The sequence below is a fragment of the Colobus angolensis genome, unplaced genomic scaffold (genome assembly GCF_000951035.1).
Source record: "Colobus angolensis palliatus isolate OR3802 unplaced genomic scaffold, Cang.pa_1.0 Scaffold152, whole genome shotgun sequence".
Taxonomy (NCBI): Eukaryota; Metazoa; Chordata; class Mammalia; order Primates; family Cercopithecidae; genus Colobus; species Colobus angolensis.
Genome location: NW_012114622.1, coordinates 8,274,018 through 8,297,116, shown reverse-complemented (window position 1 = coordinate 8,297,116; position 23,099 = coordinate 8,274,018). Strand labels below are relative to the sequence as shown.

General features: G+C 43.1%; 1 protein-coding gene across 5 annotated transcripts in view; it reads right to left on the bottom strand.

Moving 5' to 3' along the window:
• The window catches only part of EHF (ets homologous factor), a 42,107-nt gene extending 25,354 nt beyond the window's left edge, over positions 1-16,753 (bottom strand). For 2 of the 5 annotated variants that reach the window (XM_011936404.1, XM_011936406.1), the window contains exon 1: positions 16,566-16,753. Coding sequence is in view for 2 of the 5 variants with exons in the window: in XM_011936402.1 (XP_011791792.1) it covers positions 5,315-5,377 (63 nt within the window). In the remaining 3 variants the exon portion in view is untranslated. The other 3 variants (XM_011936405.1, XM_011936403.1, XM_011936402.1) reach the window with 3 other exon arrangements.
• Between the last annotated feature and the right edge of the window lie 6,346 nt (positions 16,754-23,099).

Sequence of the window (23,099 nt, the reverse complement as noted above, 5' to 3'; positions counted from 1 at the left end):
ATCTGTGAAGGTTTAAGAGAATACACTGGGTATCAGAGCCACCTCTGTCTGTTCCCAGGTGGTATGTATTCTGGAGAGGTAGTATAAATTATTACCTGGGCTATTAAAAACTGCACACACACAAAGAAAAACTATACCTTTTATTTCAAACTCAAAGAGTGGAGTGTGACCAGGTACGGTGGCTCACGCCTGTAATCCCAGCCCTTTGGGAGGCCGAGGTGGGTGGATCACTTGAGGTCAGGAGTTCGAGACCAGCCTGGCCAACATGGTGAAGCCCCATCTCTACTAAAAATACAAAAATTAGCTGGGTGTGGTGGTAGGTGCCTGTAATCCCAGCTACTCGGGGGGCTGAGGCAGGAGAATAACTTGAACCCAGGAGGCAGAGGTTGCAGTGAGCCAAGATCACGCCCCTGCACTCCAGCCTGGGCGACAGAGCGAGACTCTGTCTCTAAAGAAAAAAAAAAAAAAGGAGTGAAATGAAATGTAGATTATCCTGAGATTTTTTTCATATATATTCCCCTATCCTTTTTCATAGATAGGAACAATTGGAGGGAACTGTATTTGATTTTGAGTCACTGCTGATTGTCCAGAGGTTGACATTTGTCCCAAACTTCACCTCTTTGTGTAAGACCCACAGTTGTGGGGCAGAACTGTACTCTTTATTTGAAGAGAAGAGCGCTGTGTGCTACCCGATAGACTGAAGAACTGGCAAGTACATCATGCCAGGCTTCTTGCCAGGACATATTTAACCTTAGGCAGCAAGTCCCCTACAACGTGCCATCAGCTCCCCTAACATTATGGGCCACTGGGGTTTGGCCAATCTGAAATTCTTTTTCCAGCAAGAAAGCAGTGTTCTGTGCTGAACGACCACAGCCTGAGACATGGCGGGAGATAGGCTAGCCTCCGCCTCTCACTTCTTTTAAGGGCAGTTTCAGGTAAACACAAACTCCCGCAGTGCCCTGAGTTGCTAAGGACTCGGACTACTTCTGTACCAGCCACACACAGAGACACATCCCAGCCCCCTGTGCCTGCTTCTCCTGGCTTGCTTTGTCAAGGGCTTGCTTCCAGAAAAGCACCACCCTGACCACCATGCACAGCCTTGACCAATGAAGGGGAGCAGGGGGAACAGAGCATTTGGTCTAACCCGAAAGTTTAAGAGTCTCCCATTTTGGCTGCTGGTCAGTAGCAAATGTGGGCATAGCAGAAAAGCAGCCTAGTGGTGCCGCATGTCTTGAGGGAAACTCTTAAGAGAATAAGGGTTCATGATTCAAATGGCCAGGGTTGAAATCTTGGTACTATGGCTTGGTGGGCTATGTTGACCTTGGAGAATTTCTATCCTCTCTACCGCCTCAGTCTCCCCACATAACAAAATTCCACTTTGGAATGTGGAGCTGATATGAGGATTAAACGAGATTGTTTGTAAAGTCACCAGCATAGCATCTCATATGTAGTAAGTTTCTAGTCAATGTCTATGTTTATTAGAGGGTCTGCCCATGAGTCTCCATTTAAACTGTGTTGGCTGGCACTGGGGGCATCTCATGGTAGGGGTACACTCCTCAGAAGTAAGATCATTTCTGGGAGCCCCAGGCTCTGGAGTTACATGGCCACAGTTCAAATCCTGGCTTTGCCAATTTCCTAATGGGGCAAGCTTGGACAAGTTATTTAACTTCTTGGGACCTCAGTTTCCTCATCTATAAAATAGAGATGATATGAAAAGCATTGTTGAAAGACAACAATGAAATTATACCTGTAAAATGCTTGGAAAAGCATGACACATAGTAAATATTTGATAAGTGTTTGCTGGTTTTTAAATAATAATCATAATCATACTTGTAGTTTTTATTTTATTGAACACTCAAGGAGGAGATTGAAAGCCAAGTTCATTTCAAGCAAGGCTTCAAAGCTCTCTTATCTGTACTGTCTTCTCCAGTTCCAGCTGACTGGCACAGTTGAGCCTAGGACTAGATCTTATGCCTCCCCACTCCCTATTCTGAGAGCTGCTGTGTAGACGGACCATTATGGCTGAGCTATAAACAGCAGGGCTTGGACCCTGCTTGCAGAAGCCATGATGTTCCCCTCTGACTGGGCACGGTTCTTACCCAAAGGACGAAAGCCATCCCTCCTGCCCCCCTTTCTCTCACCAGACACACTGTCAAGGCTGCCAAGAGCAGTGGTAAGGCATATGCTCCTAAACTCTGTGTTGTCAAAGGCTATGCACTCCCACATACCATGGCTGGTTTGCAGGTGCAGAAAGAAAAAGACTAGGAAGAGCAGCATGTCGTCTAAAACACGAGCCCCTGGCACAGAACGGCTGACCATTTCTCTATCCTCCAAGTCCCTTAGCCCAGAGAATGCTCAAATACTGCAGAGAATAAGGTTTGCTCCTTGGGAGGCTGAGGCAGGAGAATCGCTGGAACCCGGCAGGCAGCGACTGTGGTGAGCTGAGATCGCGTCATTGCACTCCAGCCTGGGCAAAAAGAGTGAAACCCCATCTCAAAAAACAAAAAAAGAATAAGGTTTGGGATTGGGACTGGGGTTGATAGGGACAGATAAGCAAGAAGAACCCCTGGGCCACTGGCAGGGAGCTGGAACCACACATCCCAAGGCCCAGGAGGCTCTGCTCAGCCTTGGGATTCCTAACAAGCCCAAGGACTGCTCCACTGGCCTCCCTTCTTAAATATACAGAGCAAACCTCCCAGAAGAGACCAACACAGGCCAGCTTGGGCCTGCTCAGTTAGAGGGAGGTCTTTCTTCTGCTCAGTGATGGGGCTACTGAGACTCAGGATTGAACACTTTAAAAATAATAATAACAATAACTATATTATAGTAATTAGGACTTACTGAATACTTAAAGTGCCAGCTCTGCACTGCTGGTTTAAACATATTATCTCAATTAATTCTCACAACAACTCTAGGAGGCATTATGTCATTTAACAGATGGCCTCTCTGAGGCACAGAGGAGTTAGGTGACTTGTTCAAGGTCACACAGTTTAGCAAGGGAAGAGAATTCAAACTCAGACTGTCTTGCAATAAAACCTGGGAACTTGACCACTCTCTGCTGAGAAGAGGGTACTTTGCCAGAGAAGACTCATTCTCACTTTGACCCCCATTTTAGACATGGTCATAGCATTCTCCCTGGACCATCTGCTGCCTTACACCTTTATCAAGTTTATATACACATTATATATATACATATTCATATACCTGCATATATACATGCATGCATATATAATGTAAATTATCCTCCTATGACTCAATAAAGTTATTTTAATTTTGTATTTGGGAAATAGACTGGTCCGTAATTACTTATGTTTTACCTGAATCAGACCTCAGGCCAGGGAGCACGGTCTGCTCCTGCTGCAAGGGTGAAGGAACACTGGGAGCCACCAGGGCCACAGAGCAGATCTTAATCAGGGCTTGCACCTGCGTTCCCTGTCCCCAGCCCCAGGGGACTGAGAGTCAATGCCACCATCAGCCATCTTCCTAGCTCCCTTATTCATCCAACCACATCATCACCAAACTGCCGCAGAACTGGCTGCCATGTGGGCATCTTTACTCCTGAAGCCAAAGAAGCAATTAGTCCTTTTAAATAATTACTTTTGTGATGACGGTGATACCAACACCATTCTCAGTCCTTAATCAAAGTTACCAGCAGGTGAATTCACAGCATTTGCCCTAAGGATGTTGCAACAGCTTACTGACTTCCTGTTTCAATATGACTGTCGTTTTAAAGGACTACTCCCAAATAAGAGAAAAAAAAAATTCATGTACATGTGAAAGGCAACTGAATATAATACAGACAATCATTTGTGTTTTCACAAATGAATTGAATTATGAATCAAGCTTGGGGAATGTATTTGATTCTCTTGGGATTACATCACAGATAATTTCATAGCCTTTTAATGTGTTTTGAAACAGACATTTTTCACGTTCCCAGGGGCAACATCTGAAGTATTATTGCTGGGGTTTCAAGGGTTTTCATGACCAATAATGCGGCACTGGGAGGCCAAGTCTGGATCCATTATAGGTACAATTTATTGACTGTAAGCCATTTGGAAATATACATAGTATGCTGATCTTTATCAGTCTTGGTGTCAGACCCAGGCTAGGCGGCACATACTGACAGTGGCAGGCACCCAAGTTGATCAAAAGACAAGCTTACCTAAGATGACCCCCAGGGCCTTTATCAAACCCATTCAGATATGATAAAGTAAAAATAGGGCAAGCTTCGGATTGTAAAAGGTCACAGAGGCTTTTGAGGCCTCAAAAGAAGCTTTGCCTCTCCTCTTCTTCCAAACATTTACATCTTCCTGGTTTTGCTTGCTTTCTGTGGGCCTCTGTGGACAACCTATCACTGTATTATTTGTCAACTTGAAATAAAATAGGTCCTAATGCTCAGTACCCCCATATTGTCAGATTCAACAATGTTTGGCTGCTGAAACCCCAGACCTCTAAACTAAAATCTGCATTTCTGAGAACCTCCCTTAATGAAGTCTTGTACACTCTCACCATTGAGATTTTCTGGTCTATAGATTCACCCACTTGCCTCCCTTCCCTTTCCCATCACAAGATGACAAACTCCAGGAGACACCAGCCTTGAAAGAAATGTCCATAAATGCAAGCAAGTCCTTATAAAGTCAGAGAAAAAAGATTCCATGTAGAGAATTCAACGTCTAATCCATCTGCAGATAGCCTACTGTTACATTATTTGCCAACTTGAATTAAAGCAGGTAATTGCTTTGTTCTATTAATACCAAATGATCAAATTCAGCAATGATTAGATACTTAAAAGTATGAGTCTCTGAAGGCCGAACAGACAAATCTGGTCCCAGAATATAGCGCTTGCAGAGGATCTCTCTGATGGTTACTTCCATCAGGAGGACCTCAAGGCTGGCCAAGCCACCCCTTACCCCATCCCACTCCCATCTCTGTCCTTCAAAAGATTACTTAATTACCCTGGACTTAAGCCCTCATACCCAAGACAGTTAGTCTCTCAGCCTTCAGCAGAAAGAAACTATCACCAAGAAATGCTTATCCAGCCATTACAATATTGTCTCAGACCCTCTGTAATTCATATATATTTACCAAGTGTCTACTAGATTCCGGGCACTTTGCTAGGTGCTGGGGACACAATAGTAAATAAAACATAGACGCTGCCCTACCCTGATGGACTATTCACAAGGACATGGCTTCCAAAACAATAGTGGCTCCTTCCAAAATCATCTGAGCTCATTCCCCACCTCCTGTTGTGAATGGAATGGGGCAAGAGCGGAGAGAGCCAGGCAACCCTCTCTGGCATTTGAGAATGACCAACCTTGAAAAGTATTTCAACTAGTTTTAAAAGCAGGACCAATCCTCTTCTCTCCGGCAACCCCATGCCCTTGCCTTCACAGAAAACTCTGACTAGGACGTGGAGTTGGCAGACAGGATAATGCTTCTGGGTTTCACAAAGCAGCCTGAGCCAAAACCAATCTCCACTCAGGGCAGAATAAAGCAGTGGGTTGTCCGGATGGCTGAATGTCTCTCTCCAAGACAATGGTGTGTTTATGTGTAGGAGGGTCAGAAGCAGGTTGTTAACATAAAACCCACCGTAAACAGAGCTGTTAATTCAGTTGCTGGCAGGGGCTTCTGTTATCTTCTGAATACCTCCCAGAGGGTATAAGCCCTACCTTTTCATTTGAGTTGGCAGCAGAGTTATTTTTTTGCACCTGTTGCTCTGCTCCGATAACAACGCAGTTAAGCATTGATTTGTAGGAAAATAAACAGAAAAAGGCAAAGAAAGGCATCTGCCCAAACAGCCTGAGCTGGTTTGACTGAGTGTTCATGCCAATTTGTTTTTCCTATAAAAAACCAAAGAAAAACCTGCATTTTCAGTTTGAATGCTACATTTCCACTCCCTTAATATAAAAGAGGGTATCAAATAGGCCAGAGGGAGCTGGCAAGGCTGAGAAGCCAGAAGACATTGTACTTTTCCATTGGCTGGTTCTGTGAGAGCACTCAGGGGTGTCCAAGGTCTGCAGAGTGACATGGCCAGCCTCCAGCCAGCCCAGGTTCAGATCACAAATCAGATTAACAAGGGCAGAGAAAAGGCTGCTGGGATACGATCGAAACCAAAACCACACTCTTCCAAATGGTTGACTTCCAAAAGTCAATACAGTTTACGGAGTAGGTGTAGTCTCTAGGTTACCTCCTAAAGTGGAGGCTCAGTGTACCCAGATCTCAGTCTAGCTTCTCCCCCAGACATCCTACATCCAGCCCTGGGCAAAGAGCATAATTTGAAAACCCTTAGTTCCCGGACCACAGTTTTCCCATCGCATAAATGAGGCTAGCCACACCTACCTCAAAAGCGGGCTGTGTAGACCCACTCATCTCCTGCCAAGAGATTTGAGGTCTCAGGTCCCAGGTAGAAAGGGCCTGAGATGTGCTAGATGTGATTTCTGTCCTAATCCAAGCATCATCACATGCTCACTTCTCATTAATTTGTCAATGTCACATGATAAGCTAAGTCCAAAAACGGCCACAAGGAGTTAAACAAATAGCCTAAATGGAGATCATGAACAACATTAATTAAGCAATGGTATCAGCACTCAGCCTTCAGCACACACAGTCAGAGGGAGTTTTTGAATATCTCTTTTTGGCCAGGCGCAGTGGCTCATGTCTGTAATCCTAGCACTTTGGGAGGTCGAGGCAGGCATATCACTTGAGGTCAGGAGTTCGAGACCAATCTAGTTAATATGGCGAAACCCCGTCTCTACTAAAAATATACAAATTAGCCATGCATGGTGGCATGTGCCTGTAATCCCAGCTACTTGGGAGACTGAGGCAGGAGAATCACCTGAACCCAGGAGGTGGAAGTTGCAGTGAGCCAAGATTGTGCCACTCACTCCCAGCCTGGACAACCAAGTGAGACTCCATCTCAAAAAATAAAATAAAGTAATATAACGTAATATCCTTTTTAGCTTTGTAGAAGAAAGCACAGTCAAGGCAACATGCAACATTTCCCCAGACAAATACCTTGCCCCAGTTTTCTGAGGGCCGTGGGGGGTTCATTGCTACCAGACCACTGGCTTCATGGGGGAGGAGGGCTTATGGCAGTGGGGAATGGCCTCAGAAATGTTGCCTCTCCAGGAGCATTAAGAACTGGGTGTTCCTACAGGGGAGGGATATGACTGGCTGAGTGTTCCCAGACATTCTTGTCATGAGCAGCGTAGGGAGTGGAGTGCTTAGAACCAAATCGGGCAGCAGAAAAATAAAAGATTTAACAACACCTTTAGTTGACTAAAAAACAAATAAGACCAACTGTGCAAGAATGTGGGAAGGGTGGAGGATGGTAAGGGGTGGGGACTGGAGCCAGGGAGGGGTCAGGATGGACTAGGACAATGGATTTGACCATTTCAAGAGTCAAGTTTCCTCATAGGAAAAGACCAAGATGTTTAAGTCAAGGAAAGAGCAACAGCCCCCAGCTCAGAATCTTGAAAACCACGTAATTGCAAAACAACAACAAAAACTATGACAGTGATAATAGTTCATATTTGTTGAGGGTTTAAAATGTGCTAGAAATAGAACTAGGCATTACATGAATTACCTCATTTAATCCTCACAATAACCCTGAATATTAGTACTAATATTAGCACCATTTTACAGAGAGAGGTTAAGCAACTTTTCTAAAGACATAAAGCTAGCAAATGGACTGGATATATTATAATAAGTGTACTTGGAAAGGGGTGGGGAAAGCAACATAATTCTTTTGAAATTACTTGAAAATGGATCCTTGTGTTTCTAAGGAGAAGGAGGATGTCTGTTAGGACCTCATACTTTCAATTTCAAAGTTGAGATCCTTTAAGCACGGTTCCCACAACTTTTTCCCCAAAATATAAATAGGAGACATATTGATCATCCTTGTGCCCTAATACAGAAGCTCCCTTTCAGTGCAAATCAGTCTAGATGCTACAGAAACACCACTTCACAGCCACTCAAACCCATCTATCAGAACTTCAATCCAGCTTCCCGTTGGAGGCCCCACATTGACTCAGGGGCTAGGATTGGCTGCCTGAAGCCACCTCAGACTTATTAGCCATGATAAAAGAGCAGTAATAACAGCAAGAAAAAAAAAACTTGAAAAATGAAGGGTGAATTATGGCTCTTTTGGAAGAGCACCTGATGTCTTAGCCATCACAGATTTGTCCTGATGACAGGCTTGCTTGTGTTATGAACATCACTGACTGACCAGAGAAAGACCATGAAAATGTTATTGGGGGAGCCTGAATTCCATCCCTGAGACAAAGAAATTGAGGAAAAGTCTTCACCTCTTCCACCATCACTACGCCCATGACCCTGTTTTGAACATTGGAACAGTCTATAAAAACCTAGCCCTAAAACACCACCAGAACTTAATGAGACTTATTTCATTAGCATCCTTGCAGCTCAAGAAGCAAATAACATCTGAATTTTCTCACAAGTTAGACAACCTCTTCTTTAGAAGAAGTAGAGTTTTCCTTTTGTAGCGATAATCATTCAATAGCAGCAGGCAAGAAAGCCGAGTTTGTTTTTAGATCCTTCCTATGAGAACACTAGACTCGTGGCACACTAGGTCTCATATTTCCTTCCAGAACAGACTTTATTCTGCTTCTCTTGGCTCACTGGTTTATGCAGCAAGCCCTCTGGGAAATAAAATCATGAAAAACCCACCAGTATTGCCAGCAACTCCCTACCAGAAAGGTTTTTCAAGGAGTTAAATCCCTTCCAGGCAATTATTCAGCTATCCTTCCAGTTGTTTGGAGGAAATCTTTGGAGCTCAAACAAAACTGTAAAACTCACTAACTCAAAAATGACATCCTGTTTCCTCAACAGGCCATAGCTTCCTACCAGAGGTTACGTAGCTGAGCCTGATGAAAATGAGGAGGGGGATCTCTGCAGCAGCTTCCCAGACTCCCAGCCCTGGGAGTTGTCATACATTCCATTTCACCACAACCAGAGGCAGGACCAGCTACATCATTTGCAGAGCTCAGTGTAAAAGGAACATGCAGGGCCCTTTGTTCAAAACTTACGAAGAATTTCAAGATGGCAACAGCAGAGCCTTAAACCAAACACGGAAACTTTCTAAGCATGGGGTCCTGTGGAACTGCACGAGTTGCACACTCGTGACATCAACCTTCTCCAAGGGGTCAGTAACCACATTGGCCTTCACCCGTACCCATGTTTCATTACTGTGGGTGGGCAGGGGTCTCTTCTGTCTTTGTTCCATGGACTACCTCCTGAGGTCGTTGAGAGGATTAAACTAAACACGACATTGAACAGGCCTGTAACCACCTGGCTTAGAGCAGGCACTCAACAAATTACCATTATCATTCTTATTATCATCTTCATTATGCCAAAGTCTCTTCACAACTCCAAGGCTACCCATAGGCAGGAACATATGGGAAGATCATATTCCCCTTTTGGCAGAGACCATCTATCAACTGGTGCTGTTCAGAAGTCATTTCATTAGTCGTGTATGAGAGAATGCTGTAAATGAGGTGTTCTTAACCTTTCAAATGTACGATGGATCTGTTTTGTAATCTAGTGAGGCCTACAGGCCTCTTCTCAAAATAATATTTTTACATGACAAAGTAAAATATTATAAGATTAAAAAGAAACTCTATTTTAAAAGACAACGTCAAAATACTTTTTAAAATAAATGCATGATATCACATTCTGGTGCAAAAGTAATTGCAGGGTTTTAAAATTTTTTTGAGACAGAGTCTCACTCTGTTGCCCAGGCTGGAGTGCAGTGGTGTGATCTCAGCTCACTGCAGCCTCTGCCTCTTGGGTTCAAACGATTCTCCTGCCTCAGCCTCCCGAGTAGCTGGGATTACAGGTGTGTGCCACCACCACACCCATATTTTTAGTAGAGATGGAGTTTCACCATGTTGGTCAGACTGGCTATTTTTGTAATTACTTTTAATGGCAAAAAACACAATTAATTTTGCACCAACCTGATAACAATATATGTGCTTCTTCATTAATACATTAAATAAGAATATCTACCTAGCGCAAATCTAACTTGATATCAAATACCCACATTTTGTGATATATGTAATAGGTGTAATAAGACATGCAAATGTGATTTCTCTTGGTGACAGTCACAGTTGCAGTAAATACTACCATGGAGTTTTGCCTACATTCATATTGAAAGAAAATATTAAATTCTAGTTAGAGAGTATTGAAAATAAAGATGATTTTTTTTTACATCCAAGTTCACAGAACTTGAATTTACCCTTGGACCCCAGGTTAGGGATCCTTGTTGTTTTACTAATGACAAGAACTACTTGTTCAATTCAAATGGGCTCTAGAAACCACATTTGCATGACCAGAAACCTCATTTGAATAATTTACCAAGAGATAGACCCCAGAGTGCCTGGGCAAAAGAAGTAATTTTTTTCCCCAAAGCCACTAGAATGCCCAGCATCAGTAGTCAGTAGACATCTGGAGACTTGATCAAGAATTTTAGAGGTGGGCAATAGTATACTCACTCCTAAAAGCTAGTCATGTGAACTGCCTGGAGGAGAATCAGTATTTTCTGCAGGTCCCTATGTGCCAGGCATCAGGACACAAGGACAGGAATGTGCTGTGTACCCAATCACCCCAGGTCTCCCAGGACCTCCTTGGTTGTGGTTTGCAGCTGACTCAAAACAAGGTTCAATTTGGAGGTCCCCTCTTAATATGGTTCATCCATCTCCCTGCTACCCACCTTCCCAGTAAAAACCCTATTGCATTTCTTTCCCAAGGTCACAGTGAAGAACCAACGTTGATCTCTACACACACACACACACACACACACACACACAACCAAAATCCCAGAATTTAATACACATTCACTCTGACCCAACAGAAGCTCACTGAAAACACTCAAATTGAAGATTTCCCTTGATATCCATTCCACAAATTACTAATATTTACTCACAAGGTTTTGTTCGGGTGCTTTCACACTCTTTGTTAATTTAATCCTTACAACAGCCCAGTGCAGTAGACGTTATTAACTCCATTTGCCAGATGAGAAAATTTAGATGCTACAGCTTATATAACTCACTCAAAGTCATTCAACAACCCAGTGGTAGAGTCCAACTTGAGCTCAGATATCTGGACTCTAAGTCCAGCGTTCTTCACACCACATCTCAGCAGCTTCCAAGCCATAAAATCTCTTAGCCTTCTACCCCTTCAGATACACATGCAGTCAAATTTTACCACATCAACATTCCTTGACCCACGGCCTTCTGCCTAGTGGAATTAAGATGACTAAAAGGTGAGCTAGCTGCACTCTAATTTTCTAAGTGGGCATGATCGAGACAGAGGCTGAATTTAGAGTCAAATCTAGAGTACACTGCAAAGACAAAGCAAGTTTTATCATTAGTCAGCATCATGACAAGATTGAAAATTGTTCTCATCTTTCAGACTCTGCTCACCTTATTGTCCAGAATATATCATCGGCCATACTGAGGAGATTTTTTTTGAAGGTTCCTAAGAAGAAGCCTGGAATAACCTCCACAAGATGACCATATTTTCCAATCTCCATTGCTCTATTCAAAAAGTAGAAGATCCTCTTCTTATTCCAGGAAAAGCTCAACAGACTTTTGGGGGACGTTGTATCAGGCTGAGAAAGGGCTGGACAGGCAACCGAAATTTTTTGAAGCCACAATTGGGCCAATAAGAGCCCACCCCCCAAGATTATTTATTGTGCTTCTGTGATAGAAAGTGGGGTGGAAAAGCAGCTATGAAATTTTATGTTCATAATTACAACAACATCAAAGGAAAAGGACATTGAGACAGGGTCATACAAAAGTAAAAATAAGTTGTTATGGTAAAATGGCAGAGTTAATGAGGTGGTCTATTAGTCTAAATATCCAACTATTATAATAGGCATTTTGGTTTCTTTTTATTTTTGGCTTTGTTTTAATCAGAAAGCACATCTTGTATGCACTTATACTGGCCGTATTTTAAATAAGTAGGCAAGTACCCGTAATAACAACTAAGATGTTTCTGAGTAAAGAAGTGAGGAAGGCTCCCAGGGCCAGGGTGTGCGGCAAGATTGGAGGAGGGGAGATAATGTGGACCAATTGACCAGAACAAGGGGCCCAGCCCTGTAAAACAAACCGAAGACAGAATGTGGTTAGGTGCTTGTGAAATAAGTTTTCATAGGAGTATTTTACAGTGTGTCTCTTTTAAAACAAGGTCAATTAAAACCCTAGGAGCCTCTTTAAATGGGCCACCCTGCTTGGTCCTGTTGCAAGTTCTGGTTTCTCCAGATATAAGGTTGAGGCTTTCTGGGTACATCAGGGTCTCCAGGTTAGGGTGCTCAATGTTTGGGTCAGCCACAGGGTCTTCCTCTAGCAGAAGTGAGTCCACATACATTCGATCTACTCAATAAGCCATGGATAATCAGTCAAGCAAGCTCATCAGTACCATACAAACTCAGTAGACACCATGAGTGCCTAAATGTCCATTTTCTGGGAGGTTGCTTTGGCGTTTTATAGAAGACACCAGTAGAACACCTGCCCCTGTGCTTAAATGGTTCCCTGCCATCACAAAACAGTCTGTTTCATCCACTTCTACATTCCCACCAGCTTGAGACACATGAGGCAAATTGACAAAGCTGGGATGTTGTCATGGGAGTGGATTCTAACATTCCCTAATAAAGGCTCCAGGTGTCAGATCTTAGTACCTCCACTAGGTATAGCCCTTAGCCAAAATTCTGAAGGCCCTAAAGAATCCATTTAAGGGCTCTTGCTAACCTTTGCTGCCTCATCCTTAGAAGGCTTCTCCCACCTGTTCTCAGTTCTCACAGATTCGTGCTTATCCTGCCGACCCCCAGGCACTCCCACCACTCCCAATCACCACAGCCACAGAATCTGAGGGTTAAAATGGATCGTAAAGATGATTAGGTTCAAACTCTTTTGTCCAGAGGTGGAAACTAAAGCTTGGCAAAGGAGAATGTGTGCTCTGGGCCACACAGCTCTGCCAGTGCTAGAAGACCAGGTCCCTAGACGACCACCTGGGCACTGCCTCACATCCCACCTTCCCTGCACTGTGCTCCCATCACTCCAAAGCTGGAGTTCAAAATTCTTCAGGGAAGATTCTTAAAGAAATATTTCCACCCCCCTCTGAAGTATAATAAACATTGTAGCAAATAATTCTGAGGGATCCCTGGAAATTTCTACTTCAGCACCTCCTGGCTTCCGGACATCAATGCCATTTAGCTTGAAACTATGTCCCACCCTAAGAATAGCTGTGGTGAGGAGCCATTCTCCTCACTGCATTGTTTGTTTCCTGCACAGCTTAGTAGCTTGGCCCTTTGAAACCTGTTCAATTTAAGTAAACACGTTTTTAATAACAGCACGACTGTTTGCTCATTAGAACAAATCTGTTATTTTAAAATCATATTCCTAAAAATTAGATCTGAAAAGTGTCAAATGAAGTTAATTATCTATGCCCTCCTTTCAGTTATACAGCAAGAGATTTAAGAGAACCTGGGCAAGGTGTGGCTGCCCTCCTGCATCTGTCTTCAGATGGCGATCCCTGCCACAGACCCGGCTTACCCAAGCTGAAAGCCACAGCGCCGCGTTCGGTTTCCCAGTAACAAAGGCAGGGTGAGAACGTGGTCTCTAGACACCCAGGCTGCGGTGGAGCCAAGGCCTCCCAACCAGGGCCCCACCCACAACAGAAATGAGTGTCACGTCAACTCTACCAGAGAGCGATCTTAACAAGAGAAACGGGCTGAAACGGCAGCAACACGGTATCCCTGAAAATCAGGTTCAAGCTTTAAATTGAGTTCCTTAAAACCACGACATTGCTTCTCAAGTGTATTAGCAAATTCTGCCACGGGATTCTTGCTCGCCACCCGACCCCTAACCCAGAGGTCTTTGTAAATCACATCTGTATGAAAGGGCATAGAGATGACTCCATCTGGAGGAAGGGAGAAAAGACAATAACTTCTCAATAATTTGTATAAGCTTCTGTGTCTGTGCTTGATACTGTGACATGAAGCAGGGTCTTGCCCTGGGCTTTCAGAAAAGCAAGATGGTCTAACAATCACAACCCAGTGCTCAAATCCCCAAATTTGTGGAGATTGGGTGGGGCGGGGGCATGGGAAAGATATGGAGGAAATAAAACATCGCAAGATTCCAGAAAGTGAAATTCTACTTCCTTAGAAGTGAACTTTGGCCAAAAGCACTCACGTACTGACCTGAGACCCAATAGGAGTTCCTTGCAGTTTCCAATTCGCTAATTGAATTCAACCTAGTAAACCTTTTAACCTCTCAGTTTCCATTTTGTCTCATACCTTAAAGGAGTCAGAAAGATGTTGAAAGAAGATCAGGGTAAAGTTGGTCAATTAATGGGAGCATTTATGGTACCCATAAACATGGAATCACAAGTGGGAATGTAATCAGGCTTTCCTGATGTCCACAAAGGTCAAAGACACTTCCATTGGGAGATCACATAATAGGTTAAAAATGAAAACAATACGGCTAGGCACGGTGGCTCAAGCCTATAATCCTGGCACTTTGGGAGGCTGAGAGGGGCGGATCACCTGAGATCAGGAGTTAAAAACCAACCTGGCTAACACAGTGAAACCCCGTCTCTACTAAAAATACAAAACTTAGCCGGGCATAGTGGTGAGCACATGTAATCCCAGCTGCTCAGGAGACTGAGTTGGGAGAATCATTTGAACCTGGGAGGCGGAGGTTGCATTGAGCTGAGATCACGCCACTGCACTCCAGGCTGGGCGACAGAGAGATACTCTGTCTCAAAAAAAGCCCAAAAAGGATTGTTTGAATTTAACAAATAGGTGCTTTTTAACCAAAGAAAAAGAACAAATACAATTGATTTTGAGCCTTTCCATAACAAATGAGGCCTGAATCAAACATATCACCCTACCCACACTACCTTGAAAGGTCTTGATGAAGGCCACCATCTTGCACGGTTATATAAGAGAACTTACAGCGCAGCTATTCCCTCAAAGTGACTTTCATTTAAAATGTCTCTCTAAAATATTTTGGAAACATAGTGAAGTATTGTCTCCATTACATTTATTATTTTTTCAAGTTCAACTACAGACCTCCAAATGACTCTCAATTCACATTCCATCAAGGTTTTTAAATACCATTAGCCATTGGTGTGAAAATAGTGTTGTCTATGTGACTCCGTATTATAAGAAGATGGAATTGGTGAGTTATTTCATCGTCCCGGAATTTTAGATCACAAAAAGAAAAGTGGATCCTCTGCAAACTCCAAATGCAGCTATTAAAGTCATTCTTAAAATCTCTTAAGAGCCTTTTCTGATAGTATCTCCTAGCCATGAAATTCTTCCTAATAACGTATCTTCTTCTCTTCTGTTAGAAATAAATTTTTCCCTTGACCCCAGTGGAATTAACACACAGCCACACAGAATCTCTAACTGCGCTTTTACACATTGAAAGACTATCTGAACACATCTTCACCTCCATGGCTACAGAACCAACTCCTGAGTTAGACCTTCCATCAGTAAGTTATTGGAATCCATTCGCTCACTGTCTCGCTGTCACCAAGGTGAGTGAGTGCAGACAACCAGCAGTGGCACCTGTGAACTTGGACTCAGAATCATACACTCTCCATCTTAAAAACACATGCTCCCACTATCCTGGGAGCATGGTAAATCAGCAAAGATGGATGGTGAAAATGTTGCTTTCTCACCTCAGTCTGATATTTACCAACAAGAAGTTAATTTCCCACTGTTCCCAGATCAATCCACACTGGGGCTAACACTTCTCCACAATTTGTCGAAGCAAAATCAAAAGAATCTCTGTCTTAGAAGGCATTTGTTGCTGCTGAGTCACAACTGCCTGTCTGATCATAGTCTCCCAAAATGGAGTAAACAAAGGGTTAGTTTGTCCCCTTGTTATACAATGAAGCCCTTTGCCAAAACTGATTTTTGTTTTTTCTGGATTTTTGGTTTTTTTAGATATTCAGCTCTCCCAATACCCCTGCTTGCCATGGCTGCCTGGCCACTTTTTCCAGTGTGATTGTGTATATTCTTGCCTATTTCAAGCCATTTTCCAGTCCTGGAACATATTAAAAACAAATTGGCCTTTCCCTATAGCTCATGAGTCAGAAAAATTACCAGCAGAAGACATCTCTAGAAAGCAAGACCATGTACTCTGAGCCCTAACAGCTACTTAGCCAACCAGTTCTTCACTGAGCTATATCAGAGCCACCTATCTCTAGCTGCCTATTTGTTTCAGAAGAATTCAACCCAGGGGAATGGTTTTGCCACATAGGCATAGGGAAGCCAGGGGGCTTTTAAATTCACAGAGATTGGAAGTCCAGACAATGCAGGAAATTCACAGATAATATCCAAAGTAGCCAGCCTGTCCTCCAAAATAAAATTCTGATTTGACCCAGTGAGGTAAGCCCAGGTAAGGTGAGCTTCACTTCCTGCCAGCCGTCTCCAAGAGTCTCTTCTAGTTTCATCTGTCCGGTTTAAAGCAGGCTTCTCTTTCCACTCAGGTGTCTGGATTCCAGACTCAAAAGAAGTTTTAAAAATCAGGACTTACCTCATTTACCTAAAGATTCTGGGTGGGAAATCCAATAGCTGTGACTGATGGAGGGGAGGCAGCAGGCTGCAATCTCACCAGCTCCTACAGGGATGGGGCACCACAGGCGTTATCAAGTCTGAGCCCTCATCAGAGTGAAGATAAATGCATATGACAATAATTTTAAATCATTTTGTAGGATGTTAAGCAATAAGCCACCAACCGGGAATTCCCTAAGTCACTTCCCCCTCTTCTGATTGGCTACCTAGCCCTTTAAAAAAATAAAATAAAGGATTACAAACATTGGCTCATTTGCATTTGGCCAACTCACACGTTAGTGTTCAAACAAAACAGGTCTAACCAGGTAATGCCTGTGTCTCAAGAACAGAGAGACAACCTGTTAATGGATGAGGAATTGATTTGGTGGTGACTGTTCTTTTCAGCTCAGAGGCTGTTTCAGGTGAAAAGCACCCTGCTCACCAAAGACACCATCAGGAAAAGGGAATGTAAAAGCAAAGTGAGTAGAAGTTCAAATCTGGAGGAGAAGATGGTATAGGGGGGCCCTCTTGAGCACCTGTCTCATTTATTAGTCTGTATTTAGTCCACCCTGCTTTGGCATCAAGATCTTTGCCCTAGCTGTATAAGTACCAGGCTCTGAAGGGGCTCCCAGCAAGTTCCCTCTCCAGGCACCATGACTGCCTTCTTGACAGAGACTCTTGGCAATTCAATGAACTTTGAAAAGCCTATCTCCCCTGGCCCCAGGTAAGAGCCTTGAGAGGTTTGAAAGGGAAGGTCCTGGGAGGGAGGGTCCCTTACCAGGAGATGTTCAGGTCAAGCAGTCAACTCTCAAATATGCAAGAGCTGATTATCCAGTTGGTGGATTATCTAGGTTCTTCACTTCCTCTTGACACTTACATGATCTTTTTTAAAAGGTTTATTGACACTCCCTGTAGGAGTTAGAGATGAGAAGACCAAAATGCTGAAACTGGAAATAAAAAAGCAGAGTTTGGACAAGAAGAAGGTGGAATATTAGGGAGGATCTACAGATTTAAATACCCATGCAACCTCTATTCCCTTGGGCCAAGGGACATTTGGGGAGTTACCTGTACCTGCTTCAGTGGGTCACAAATGTACCTTCTTTCATATGGGTGAGTGACTGCTCCTAGCAAAGAGAAATACCATCCCCCAACCATTAACTTTCTCTGTCGAACCTTCCAGGACACTGGCCTGGCATGAGCGAAGTGTCTAAGCAGATTTCTTTGACTCAACAGGCCTCCCCTTTGTGGGAGAGGGAAGGGAAGTTGAGATTTGGCAACAAGATAAAGATGTGATCAAAACCAAGAAATCCCTTGTGTTAAAAAAAAAAAAAAAAAAAAAAAAAGTTCTGCTTATGGGCAAAGGCTGACCAAATAGAATAAAAACTGGTTGTTATATTAAGGGGGAACAGTGAGTGAGCAGTAGTATTAGTCTTTTCTTACTTATTTTTCTAGTTTCAACATGAATTCAGAGGTTTCTGAAAGTGTAAAAGACTCAGTGGGAGGAGAAGGGTGGACTTGGGAAGGTCTTGGAAGCTGGGCAGGTCTTGAAGAAGGTCTTGAGGCTTTGGGCAGTGCAGTTTAGGGAAGTTCTAACAAGCTCCTCTGCCTCCCTAACCTGTCCCAGACATTCCCACCCTTCCCTACAGTTCAACCCTGTGAACTTGCCAAGGGCCCTGTGAAAATGCAAATGTAAACCCCGCCCCACATACACACTGATAAAAACAACAAATGTCCTTATTGCCCATTATCACATTAGCCCCAATTAGTCTATCAGTTCCAGATCTGAGAGCAAGGCCCTGAGGGAATGGTCTGCTGGAGTTTTGCTTGAGAGACAAATCAGGCACAACCTGAAGTAACTACATTCCACCCACTGCAGGGCGTTTGTGTGTGCTGATGGTGAAGGGGGGTGGGTGGGGGGCACACGTGAGAAAAGGGAAGCATTAGTGCTACAGCCCGTGGGACTCCAGGGAAACAAACTTGGCCTTCTTTGCCCCGTTGCCTGAGATTAACCTGAGACAGTAGGGTGGGAGTAGAAGGGGTAGGGTTGTGTGGTCAAGAGGTAGTGAATTTCAAATGCAACCCCAAAAGTGATGTGGCTCTCTGACCCAGTCCCAATCACCTTTAATTATAGGCCCTTTAATTTCTAGCTGAAGAATTCTGGTTAAATCTCCATTTCTTTATCCACTTGTATTTAGTCTATTAGATTGGAGGACTCCGGAGAAGAGTCATATTGGGGTGGTAATGGTGGGAGGGGAGGGAAAGATGTCACCTCATACTCACAAGCCACTTTATTTGTGGAGGGTTTTTTTGGTAAATAAAGTACCTAAAAGTGTGCCTGCTACTTAGTGGGTACTTATTAAGTATTGATTCTTCTTTTCACTTGGGTCTTAGTTGAAACTTCCAGAAGAAAAACAAAAATGAAAACAATACCCCTCACCCCCAACCTAAAAAAACAGAAAGCTAGAATTGCAGGTATATTGCATCCATAGGGAAAGTCCTCTGGAGTTTGAGGTCTTTCACCCTACTGCCAACTTCAACAAGACAGCACTGGCAACAGAGATAGATAGATAGATAGATAGATAGATAGATAGATAGATAGATAGATAGATAGATAGATAGATAGATAGATAGATAGATATGATGGGATGGGATGGATGTCTCAAGGCCTTCTACTACAAGTCTCAGATACATCAAGTATGTTGTTTATGGATACGAAGTTTAAAGTGTGATCACAAAATCATCAAACACAGCAGATCCTTTATATGGACACATTGTAAGTTCTCAAGGAGGACTCTGGCAAGAGAGACACCAACACTTGTTCTGTGCTCCTGGATTCTCTGGGGGGCTGATAAAGACATAGCAAAGTGAACAGAGTGATAAACAAAGCTGATTATCTTTATTTTGTGGAAAGGGAGAATCAAGAGAGAGAGGCCAAGCAGCTTGCCCTCAAATCAACTGAAACAAACTCTAGAAACCCAATTACTCTGCATAGAAATCTTTCTGGTCTTTCCTACAGATCAAGGCCCGATCACTGTCTCCAACCTGTGCATAGACACAGAGCCTTTGAGTCAAGTCCTGTGCTGGTCCCCACAGAGGAAAAGGGGAACACATCAAAGCAAACCAGGTTGCGTGTGGTGGCCTGGAGACTGGGAGATCAGTTGGATTGTCTCCTAGAAAATCCAAATTGTAAAACCAAAAAACCCTAGGGATCTTAATTCCCAAATCAAGGCCAGGACAAATAATCTTTTTAAGCCAAGTATCAGGCCTTAAGGAATCTCAGTCTTAACACCAACACAGGCTGTGGCTACAAGATTAATGGGAGCTGTGTGCTTGCTTTGCAAGAAAGAGGATGCTCACATACATTACACAATACCTTTTAACTAGAGGGCCTATATTTATTTTTGAAAGCAAGTCTGTGTTTGTATATATTTCTGTCTATCATCTCCTCCTAATGACATGATGTTACCTCCAGGGCAGAACGTGGCATCTATTTAGTGAAAGCCATACAAGAATATGTAAGACCAACGGGAAGAAGAAACTCTTTCTGGTCTTGTGAAACTCATGGGGCGGGGGAATTAAATCGAGCAGAATATGATCATTTATTACACTGGTTACAGTCAAAAAAGGAACAGAATTAATAAGTATCATTTTGCCTCTTAATGCTACTCTCCTCTAAAGGTCACATTTCCCAAATCTTTTGGTTTTGGATTAGATGAGGTTCTTGGGGATCTTCATTATCCTCTAAGGACAAGCTTCATGGTCTCTGAAGGGGGCACTTGAGTTCTGTTTGGGAGGTCACACATTGACAGTTGTTCTAACAGGTTGATGTGAAACACACCAGTCATGCCTCCTGCCATTATGCCTGTGTGCCTGCATTCTGAGCAAATCCTGGCCCAGTGGCATGTGCCACTGGTGTGCCAAGGTGGGGCCACTTTGGTGCTGGAGGAGGAGAGGGTGGCTCACTCTTCCTGGGAAGAATGACCCACTGTGTACACACACACACATGCATGCCCACACACATACACACCACACACAAACACACACAAAACTCAGGCATCTGAGCATGTTGCTAAACTTACCCAAGCACCAAGGATGAATTTTCTGGACTCCTCTTTCATATTTTAATTATTCTCAAGACACCTCCATTCTTGCCTAAACTAATTTGCCCCTGCCCTGTTCCTTTGGCCTTGTCTGTATTTTATTAATCTCTTTCTGGCCTTATCTTTCCCCACAAATAGCTTTACACAGTTCCCTGACTTAATGCCAACCTCACTGCTATGATAAGCATTTTGGTTCTTGAATCCAACTGTCTTCAGTTTCTTCACAGTATTTTCATCAGGGTCTTCAAAAAGACTCATTTCTCAGTCTCAGAAAGGGAGGGAAGATCATGAAAAAGGTGGCCATTTTCAGGCAACATTCCTGTGGCCAGAATGTCTTTTTTTTTTGTACAAGAAAGAGTTCTTTATAAGTATAGCACTTAGGATGTTTTGTTTGTTTTTCCAGGTATTATTCTTTTTATATTGACAAATAAAATTTGTATATATTTATGGAGTAAAACATGACATTCTGATTTGTCATATACATTCTCATTTGTCATATATATTTGTCATATACATATATGTATACATATATATGTATACACACACACACACATTGTAGAATGGCTAAATTGAGCTAATTAGCATGGGCAATACCTCACATACTTGCCATTTTTGTGTGTGGTGAAAACACAATCTACTCTCTTAGCAATTTGCAAATACATGATACATCATTATTGACTATATTTACCATGCTGTACAATTAGATAGCAATCATTTTAACATAAGAACTCTTTTTCTACTACCATGGAATCCCAAAATATAAAAGAGATTAAAGAAATGCAGCCATATATGAACCGGAGGTAGGGCAGCTACAGCCCCGCCCCCTTGTTTTCCCTTCCCTACCCTCGTAGGCATCCAGCCTTCTCTGCTATATAGTTCTCCCTGCTGTGTCCTTTCTAAGCTAATGGAGCATCCAAATTACCTTTACAAATTCGGACTCCTGAGTTCCTCTACTCATCTACCAAATCAGCAAACACCTCCAAGGGTGAGGTGACAGTGGAGAAAACCATCAGTTTTGCATTCTTCATTGTCCATTCATATTTAGTGGGCTCCCACATTGTTCCATGGATGATCAACCAGAGAACTCCATTCATGCCACTCAAGAGGATATTTTGGTACAGCCAACCTCAGGTAAAGGTCTCAGGGCCCGGCCTCTTTCACCTAGGAACCATGAGAGACAGCAAACTCTCAGGCCCAAGTAGAAAATGTATAAAATCTCCACCCAGATGCCCAATTATTTGGGATAACCTGTGGTGTCAAAAGACCAGGGACTCTCAGAGCCTATTCCAACAGACTTAGAAAAGCAAGGTGGCTTTGCTCCCTCAGAAGCAGCCTGATGTGGTGAAAAGGACATCGTTTTTAGAGCCAGACAGCCTAGGACAACTTTGCCATATTTGCTCAAACTTTAGGTCTCAGTTTCCCTATCTGTTTATTGGGGATATTAACATACTCAGTGAGCTGTTTGGGAAGTTAAATGAGAAACAGTACAAAGCATTAGGAGATTGCATGCCACTTGGTGGCTCTCTGGAATTGCTTATTTACTCCCTTCACTAACTGTAGAGCTTGAACCCCAATACCTCCACCTTAGGAAGGAATGAAGTTTCATATGAGTGGCCAGAGAACTAACCTTCCATGTTTCTAAGAAAAGGTAGGAGAAGAGGCCAGGTATGGTGGCGCATGCCTGTAATCCCAGCACTTTGGGAGGCTGAGGTCAGGAGTTCGAGACCAGCCTGGCCAACATGGTGAAACCCCATCTCTACTAAACATACAAAAATTAGCTGGGCATGGTGGTAGGTGCTTGTAATCACAGGTACTTGAGAGGCTGAAGCAGCAGAATCGCTTGAAACTGGTAGGTGGAGGTTGCAGTGAGCCAAGATCACGCCATTGCACTCCAATCTGAGCAACAAGAGCAAAAATCCATCTGAAATAAGAAAGAGAGAGAGAGAGAGAGAGAAAGAGAAAGAAAGAAAGAAAGAAAGAAAGAAAGAAAGAAAGAAAGAAAGAAAGAAAGAAAGAAAGCAAAGGAAAGGAAAAAGTAAGAGAAGGAGGTGAAGCTGGAGTGGCATAGAAAAAAAGAAACAGAATAGTGACTATTCGTATTCGTTAAGTTTTAATCTTGTCCCAGTGACTAGACTAAGAATTTAATTTGCATTATTTCATTTAAGCCTCACAAAAACTCCATCAGACAGGTACTATTCATTTTCTTACTTTGCAGATGAGAATACCGAGCCCCAAGAGCCTGATAAGTTAACATGGCCAAGGTTGTACAGTAAACAAGACAAGTAGCTGGAGCTCAGACCAGACAGCGTCATTGCAAAACAAGATCTCTTAACCGCAATCCCCTCCAGAAAAGAGAAGCTTCGCAGCTGGCTGAAATTTGAATTACAAGATCTTAGACATGGAAAGTCAAGCTCAGT